This window comes from Enhydra lutris, unplaced genomic scaffold (genome assembly GCF_002288905.1).
Source record: "Enhydra lutris kenyoni isolate GAN:26980312 unplaced genomic scaffold, ASM228890v2 scaffoldscaffold4, whole genome shotgun sequence".
Lineage (NCBI taxonomy): Eukaryota > Metazoa > Chordata > Mammalia > Carnivora > Mustelidae > Enhydra > Enhydra lutris.
In genome coordinates this window covers 1,487,946-1,497,472 of record NW_019154088.1, presented here as the reverse complement: position 1 = coordinate 1,497,472, position 9,527 = coordinate 1,487,946, and the positions used below count along the sequence as shown (strand labels likewise).

Genomic DNA, 9,527 nt, shown 5'->3' with positions numbered 1-9,527 from the left:
GATAGGGACTTAAGGAACTCTTATAGTTTACAAAGACATCCTTATCTCTTGTACTAGAAGTACCATAGACAGTGTGTTGCTAGTGTGTTAACTCTCACAGAGTTAACAACTCCAAAAAAATATAAACAGTTAGGCAAAGCATGTGTGTTATGGTAAGGTCAAGACACTGGAAGGAAAAATCTAGGACCCTAAAATCTGGGATACGTACATCTAGATAAATGCCCCCGAATACATTGGCTCTGCAAATTCCTGCAAATTTTTCCCTCCCCAGGAATAAGCAGGCAGCTTCTTGACAGTGGTTTTTGTTTTCTCACTCTGTGCTGAGCTTGGTTGGGGTAAGGAATAGGGGAAATTCTAGAATCTCTTAGACCAAGCTGTGTCTACATTCTCTCCTCGCTGCTTAGACTATGTGAGAAGCATCAGAGCTTCAGTATTGGTGAGAAAGAACCTAGTTCTTTGGGAAGCTGGAGAGAAGCTATGGTGTTAGATGCATGGATTAACTCTTATACTCCTCAGGGAGAAGGTGAGAGCTGGGATTTTTTAATGTACCCACTCTGTGCTGAGCAGTGAGGAAGCTCAGTGGTATCTACTAGCCCAAGCTACTGTCTCTGTTCTCCCTCAAACAGCTAGAACGTGCCAAACATGTCAGAGCTTCAAAACTGACAAGATCGAATCTAGTCATCAGGAAGCCCCTTCTGAAAAGCTGGGGTACTGGACATGTGAACAAATTCCTTTCCTCCCCTTGGTGATGCTGGGAGCTAGGGAGTCTCTTCCTATTCATAGGATACTGTGACAGGGGCAGGGTCTCTGGTGATAGGGTGTCCTTAATCTTAAATGCTTCAGTGAGCCTGGTTTTGCATTCTTGTGGGGTGCAGGAGACTTTCAATTAGTTTTTGATTGTTCTCAAAAGGAATTTTTGCATGAACTGTGGATGAATTGATGTGCTTGTGGGGGTAAGGAGGGATTTCCTGTTCTTCCACGTTGCTGATGTGGCTCTAGCATTAAGTATTGATGCATGCTGCCATGTGGTTGAGTCTTGAAAACATTAGGGTAAAGGAGAGAAGCCAGTCACAAAAGACTGCATCCTTGTTCCCCTCTCCCCACACCCAGGTAACCATTAATCTGCTTTGTACCTCTAAAGATTTGCTTATTGTGGACATTTTATACAAACGGACTCATGCAATTTGTGGTCTTTTGTGCCTCCTTTCTTGTACATTACCTAATTTTTCAAGAGACTCATGCATGTTATAGCATCTGTTGGTACTTGATTCCTTCTTATTGCCAAATAATATTCCACTGTATAGATATTCCCGTCTTTGGTTTATCCATTCATCAATTGATGAATCCTGTTGTCTTTTTTAAAAATTTTTTACTTTTGTGAATAAAGCTGCTGTAACCATTCATATTCATTCAGTCTTTTGTGTGGGCATATGTTTTCATTTCTGTTGTATACATATTCGGAGTGAAATTGCTAGGTCACATGGTAACTGTATGTTTAACATTTTGAGGAACCTCTAGAATTTTCTCCAAAATGGTTGCACCATTTTACATTCCACCAACAATGTATGAGGGTTCCAACTGCTCTGTGTATTTGTCCTTTTTGATTATAGCCATCCTAGTGGATACGAAGTGGTATCTTGCTGTGATTTTCATTTGTATACCCCTAAGTAACTAATGATGTTGAGCATATTTTCATGTGCTTATTGTCTGTTTGTATATCTTCTATGAAGACTTTTTTACTTATTTCCTTTTCCCATTTTTTAAATTATTTGTCTTTCAATTCTAGAAATGTGTTCTTTATGTATTCTGAACCCATGTCTCTTAATCAGATTCATGACTTACAAGTTTTTTTTCCCCATTTCAAGCATTGTCTTTTCACTTTCTCCAAACTGTCATATTTGCTGGGATGTTTTTGTTTGTCTTGTGATTTTTGATTGTGAGTTTTTTGTAAAACCTTTCTGTGAGAGCTCAGTGTAGTCTGTTTTCAAGGAACATTTTTTTTTCCAGTCTGTATTTATTTAATTTTGCCAAAGGCCTGAGCCTACACCCTTAAGTAGCAAGTTAAAAGAAAATTCTCACACTGATGTTTAGGAATATACAAAGAATATGTTGATAAGCCTAACCTTCATGAAAGACCCATTTATTTTCATCTACGTCCAGAATCAAGTTTGGTTAACATTTTTTTTCCTGTCTGTCTGTTTCTGCTAGCCAGACAGTCTTCTAATATTCTCTCTCTCTCTCTTTTTTCCCCCCAGAAAATACGTGCACACCGAGTGGCCTCCAGTCACTCTCTGCCCCTGTTAGGGACCCAAAGCCCAATCCCCAGTACTCTCCCAAATTTGTACGATCTCTAGGCAATGGTATTCTGTAGGTGTTCTCAGAGTGGGCAATGATTCAATGCTGGCTTACCCTCCTGGAATGGAGCTGAAGCTTCATACAACACTGCAGATGTGATTTGTTTACTTTCTCTTAAAATCCATAATTGATTTTAAAGGTTATTTTAGATGATTCTAGCAGTTTTATGTGCTTGGTTAGCAGAATGGTTTAGGATTTTGAGTGTCCTATACTGACAGACACAAAAATCAGTTGGAGTGTAATCCCATCCACCACTGGATGCATATTTTACCTTATAAATGGTTATCATTTATTTAATATAGGATGTCTTATAATTAAGACTGACATTTTATATTTACTGTGTAGAGATAAAGCTGAATATAATCTTCATAGCAAATATTCTCAACTTGCCTTATGTATTTTCTTCCATTTGCCTAAAATTTTTAATTTCTTCCATGTTCCTTTTCTTTAATAACAAGGCTCTAATCCATATAATTCAATTACTAAATATGTGAGCAATATATACCTTTATGTACTCTAATTTTTTAACTGATATCTCATAGTAGAAGTGCATGTATTTCTTAGTTGTAGGTCAAATTGCATAATATTCAGCTAGAATATAGTTATTTCATCTTTTCTTTCTTCATTCAGTAAATATGTATGAACTGCTGGGTGCCAATATGTATGCTAGATATTGGAGATACATAGAATTTATTACAAAAGACAAAGCTGATATTAACCTATAAATATGCAAATAATTATTGCCATTTTTTATGCAAAGGATGGAAATTGCAGAATCTATAAATGAGTAAAATAAAGAAATCTAAACTGGCCAAGAACATATAGGAAAGGTGTTCTAAAATATAATATTGGATGTGGGTTCTGTACTATAAGAGGAAGTTTGCTGGGTGAAGAAGCAATGGAAGATTATTCTAGGTGAAATATAAACTGAAGGGGAAGAAATCATAAAGGAGACAAACCATGAGAGGCTCTTGACTCTGGGAAGCAAACTGAGGGTTTCAGAAGGGAGAGGGTAGAGGGATGGGGTAGCCAGGTGATGGGTATTAAGGAGGGCATATATTGTGTTGAGCACTGGGTGTTACACACAACTAATAAGTCATTGAACTCTACATCAAAAACTAATGATGTACTCTATGTTGGCTAACTGAACATAATAAAAAAGTAAATGGAAGGCAAGTATACAGTAAAAAAAAAATAATGAACTCTACAGTCTATAAAAAAAAAAAAAGGAAACGAAAGTCAGTATAAATCTGACATTTTGAAAAAGTAGATTAGAGATGAATTCCAGAAGCAGGTTGGCTTTTGAAAGCCCATTAAGGATATAAACCTTCTTCTCAATGCCAGAGAATAGTTTTAGCCATGGAAGAAACATTGAGAATTCATTTTAATTTCATCACTCTGGATGTTTGTGGAGAATCCATGCAATAGAGGAAAGAACTTATACAATGGTTTAAAATCAATTAGAAAACTGTTGCCTAGAGAAGACAAGAAATGTTGGTGTCTGGAAGTGGGAGAGAGTACTTAAGATTACCATCAATGAGTATGGGATTCCCAATTTACCATGCACTGCCCCCTCTTCAACACTCACAATCAAATCAGATTTAACTGATAATTAAAATAAGGATTACAAGATTATCAGAGGCAAATTTAAGTGTAGTTTTATGTAAAGCTATTGGGAAGAATAAATTACATGATGTAGTACCTAAAACCAAGAAATATACTTCTGCTTTTAGTTATTGAGGCTTGAAAGGCAACTGTGCATCCTTATGATATTTCTTGGAGCACTTGGTTTCAAGGCTGCTTTTTGTAGTTCTTCTGAAACTGTCCTTGCATTGGTTCCTTCCCTCTGGTATATTATTCTCTTTATTTTATATTCACTTTACTGTCAAACTTTATTATTATTTTTTGTCTCTTTGGATCAAGAGATTAGAATGATATCTTTCCCACTGTTCACATTATTTCACCCATGATTTGTACTGCTACCTCATCTAAAGATAGTATAACTTTATGAATGTTGTTAACAATCCACATCTATTAAAATCATTTCTATTAGTATTTACCATATTTTTAATATTTATTTCTTCACTAATAAATATATATTGAATATCTATGGAAAAGTGCTCAATGATTTCAAATGTTTATTTTGCTGTAAGGTCACTCATTATCATTATGAGCTTTAGCAGTAGTAAATGTGAATTAAAATATTTTATGATGTTCTGCACAAGTATGGTTCTGGACTAGTCACTCTAACATAATAAAAGTGAAACCATGTATTATATACAATCTATTCAGCTTCTGTTAGCACAGTATTTGAAAGTTGTGTTAATTATATGGTGCTCAAATCTAGAAGTTCCACATAGAGATAACATGTTGGAACTGTAATTTTCTCATGGCCCCTTGCATTTTCTGATTTCTCAGAGTGTAAATAATAGGATTCAGTAAGGGTGTGATAACAGTGTAAAATACAGCAAGGACTTTATTGCCAGCAAAACTGTTGAATGGCCAGGCATAGATAAAGATACAAGGTCCAAAGAACAGAGTGACCACAATGATGTGTGCAGACAGTGTGGACAGAGCCTTGGAGAGCCCTCCAGATGATCTTTGTTGTACAGTGATCAGGATGACAGTGTAGGAGACAAGGAGGAGGATGAAACAGATGAATGAGAGCAGCCCACTGTCAGCAATGACAAAGAATTCCAGGGTATATGTGTCCATACAAGCAAGCTTAATCACAAGGGGAAGGTCACAAAATATATTGTCTATGACATTGGGGCCACAGAAAGGCAAGTTTACTGTTAATGCCATCTGGCTCATGGTGTGTACAAACCCAATTGTCCATGAAAGTATCACAAACCCACTTAGCAGCCTCTGGCTCATGATTGTCCTGTAGTGCAGGGGTTTGCATATGGCTACACATCTGTCAAAGGCCATGACTATCAAAAGAGTCATCTCGGCACCCCCAAAGAAGTGCATAAAGAACATCTGGGTCATGCAGCCCCATATGGAGATGGTCTTGTGTTCATTGAGTAAGTCTGTGATCATTTTGGGCGTGGTGACAGTGGAGAGACACATATCCAGAAAAGAGAGGTTTCCAAGGAGGAAGTACATGGGAGAATGCAGAGTGGAACTAAATGTCACTGTGACCATAATGAGAATATTTCCCAACACAGTTGCACTGTAGATTAAGGAGAATGTTACAAAGAAGAAAATCTGAAGTTCCCATCGTCCAGAAAATCCTAGTAAAATAAACTCAGTCACTACAGATCCATTTTTAAGATCCATTTCTTTGATTCAGAAAGGCTCCAGAAGTTCTTTTATACAAAGAGAATAAATAAAAATAAAGCCACAATTAGCACTGATGATTTCCTATTTCTATTTGATGACTAATAGTTGAACTTACGAAAATATATAATATTAAACATATCAGCATCACTGTCTATAATTTGAAATTAACTTATGTGTCACATCACTTTGAAACAATATAGTTATACAGCAATTAAAAAGCATTTGAAGGAGTAGAAATTTTATTTTCTATTTTTTTTATTCTGGTAAATGGTCTCCTTTTATCAATTGATCTTGATTGTTACTAATTTGCTCATGTGGAAAAATTAGATAAGTAGTTACATTAGTATTTATTTTGCCTCTTGAGATTATCATACAACAATATATAAGAAATATGCAATTTGAAAGATAAGGAAATTGTATTGTCGTGTATCAGTGAGGTAACTTATTAAGGTCATTCCATGTTTCTAAAATGAAGAAAGAAATATAAACACACACACACACACACAACATAGGGCTAATTTGTATATGAAAGAAAGTCCTTTAATTCATTAAAGATTGTTTTGCTTTTTGGATGCCTGGGTGGCTCAGATGGTTAAGCATCCAATTCTTGGTTTCAGCTCAGGTCATGATCTCAGGATTGTGAGATCGAGCCCTGCACAGAGCTCCACACTTATCTGCTTGAGATTCTCTCCCTCTTTCTCCCTCTGCCTGTCCCCCAGCTCACACATTCTAAATAAATAAATAAATAAATAAATAAATAAATAAAATCTTTAAAAAATAATTTTGCTTTTTGTTTCTGATGTGTAGTACACTGAGAATTTCTGGAAGCATGGACTCATCCTTAGTTCTTTATGAGCATGTTTTCTCAATTCCTTATATTGCTATTGTTCACAGTGAGAAGTGGGTGTGTTTTGTGTAAATGTATGTATGTGATGGTTAAGAAGTAAATAGTGAAATGATTCAACCCTAACATACAGATTTTGCTTCAGTTGTAACATGTCATACTAAATTGTCTTTACTTGGTGTTTTTATTGTTCATAGGATCTAGAATAATATAAAATGATCAGTAACAATTAAGTGATCAGTATGTGCTATACTGTGTTCTAAGTGTTTCATATTTATTAATGCATTTATTAATGCTCATAGCAATCCCATGAAGGCAGGATTATTATCATTATTATTATTTTGCATATAAGGAAACTAAGGCATAGAAGTATTTAATGACTTACAGTTACACAGCTAACAAAGGTCAAAGTTGGTATTCAAGCCCAGTCAATCTGATCCTGAATCTAGGCCCATTCCAATGTACATGTTAAACCAAATAAAAACATTAAGTTAGTACATGGGAAGAAGAGAATTCAGAGCAGTGAGTAAGAGGAATGGTACCTTTAGAAAAGGGACTGAATGCAGATAGGAAGGTACATAGAGAGTATCTGTTCTCTTTTCTCCAATGACCTATAACTTTCTCCTTTTTATTTCTACTCGGGTCCTAGTCAAAATGTCCTACCACCATTCTCCAACCTTAATTTCCTCGACTACTTTCCTATTTGAGATATTATTAAGAACTGGATAATGCATATAAATTAGGGCAAAGAAAGATGAAAGTGATGTTCTTGTCAGTCAACCTCCAGGACTAGATAGAGTGGATGTTGAATGATAACAGTGGGTCTGGAAGAGGACAGCCACCCAGCGCATGGTCTTCAAAGGGCTGTGTTTCATGATTATCTGGTGAGTGAGCAAGAATTGTCCTTTGGAGACCTTTGTGAAAGTAATTTTTTAAAAAAAGATTTTTTTTTTGTTTGTTTGTTTAGAGGGAACCAGTAGGGGGAGGGGCCAAAGGAGAGGGAGAGAGAGAATTTCAAGCAGACTGCATGCTGAGTGTGGAGCCTGATACAGGGCTCGATCTCACCATCCTGAGACCATGACCTAAGCTGAAATCAAGGGTCGGATGCTCACTGACTGATCAGCCAGGTGCCCCAAAAGTAATTTTAATAATTAGATGCTCTTTGGAGAAATGAGAGTGAATATGAAATGAATATGCCAACTACAATTTGGGAATACCTTTGCTACATGGAATTTCATGCCCCATGATACAATAGAAAAACTTGCATATGGAATGAATACAGTGAAGTGTAATGCAGTTAATACAAATAAAGCCTATTTTATAGCTTTATTTGCCTTTTCATTTTATTTTAGAGGGAAAACTGGCATTCATTTATGTTGATAGCTTTCCCAACGTTTGTTTCTCTTATTTCTCTTTTTCCTTTCCCAAGCAAATCTCTAAAACTATTTCTTTAGTTCTACACCTAATATACCTGTTCTTGTATGAGTGAATAAAGGCAATATAAATGAAAGGAAAGAATGCATATAGTTTAGACAAAAATTCTGTTAGTGAAGAAAATTTTCTTCCTCTCAATTAATCAATTGCATATTTTATTGTAATTATTTTACTCAATTTATGATGTACTTTGGAGGAAACTGAAGGTAGAATAATGATATATTTGACTAGGAAGGAACTTTGAAATCATTTATTCCCCACATCTTCATTAGTAAATCAAAAATCTAGATCCCCATAAAGTAAATTTCCCAGGTCTTAGACACAGGACTACCCTAAAGAGATGCAGTATTAGGTGAGAGGGTGTATGTGTAGGATTCTGGCCAGGCACAGAATGAGCACCAAGACAGCATGCACTGTATCTGAATCATTCATGTAAATCCAAGTTTACAAATCAAGAATTTTCCATGTAAATCCCCATTAGGAAAGGAACAAGCCAAAACTTGTTTTATTAAGTAGTTGGATATGAGCATTTCTGCTCTTCCTCACGTGTATACAATATATGTTACTTAATGTAAGACTAACTGATTCAAGTAAATATTTCCTCCTTTCATTATAGGCACTTGAAGAGAAAAATAAAAATTTTAATCTCCACTGATTTTTGTTTTTCAAAATTTATGCATACTTACTGTAAAGTACTGAAGGACCTCAAAAATATTAGGCTAAGTAAAAGAAGCCTGATACAAAAGGCCACATGTATGATTTTATTTCTGTGAAATGTCTTCTAAACAAGTCTATAGAGAGAGAAAGTGTATCACTTTGAGCTTTGAGTATAAATTTTGAGTATCACTTTGAGTATAAATGGGCAGTCTTTCCTTTCTATGATGATAAAATTAGTTAAAATAAGATTGTGGTGATGGTTGCATGACTTTGTGAATATAATAATAATCACTGACTGTGGTGAGTGCTGTGAAGTGTGTAAACCTGGCAATTCACTGACCTGTACCCCTGGGGTTAATAATACATTATACGTTAATAAAAAAAATAAATTAAAAAAAAATCATCACTGAAATATATATTGAAATCAGGTGAATTTCATAGTATATGAGTTATAGTTGAGTAAAACTGAAACTACTATATTTTTTTGCTTTTATTCTTAAGTTTTAAGTATCATTAATATATTAGTTTAGTTTTTTTCAATAGTATGTATACTATCGAGCTGCTTGTGTTCAAATTTATTATACTATGAGACAATCAATGACATACTGCATATCCAATACAACTAAGTTTCTAAATTTCTTAATGTCCCCTATTTGGATTACATTTTTGACAGCCTTATGCATTTGGAAACTACTCTCTTTTTGTTAAAAGTTTTTGATATTTTCCTACTATTTAGAATACTCATATGAGTTTCCTGAATTATTCCATTTCCTTCCTTTCCCTGCATATGAACATCTTGGAAGGACTTCTCCCTCTTTATTCCTAAGATCTCATTTGTATTTATGGTGTAATGGTCAGTTTTAGGCAGAGAGATTCTGCCTATTTAGCTCTGGTCATTAATTCTCCCTCACCTGCTCCTTCTCCAGCATTCATTATGATGTGCCTATTTACA

General features: G+C 35.2%; 1 protein-coding gene across 1 annotated transcript; it reads right to left on the bottom strand.

Moving 5' to 3' along the window:
- Positions 1 to 4,698: 4,698 nt before the first annotated feature.
- LOC111161930 (olfactory receptor 4L1-like) lies at positions 4,699 to 5,640 on the bottom strand. The gene has a single exon (XM_022526006.1). The coding sequence runs from the start codon at positions 5,635 to 5,637 to the stop codon at positions 4,699 to 4,701; it is 939 nt and encodes a 312-aa protein (XP_022381714.1). The 5' UTR covers positions 5,638 to 5,640.
- Positions 5,641 to 9,527: the final 3,887 nt, after the last annotated feature.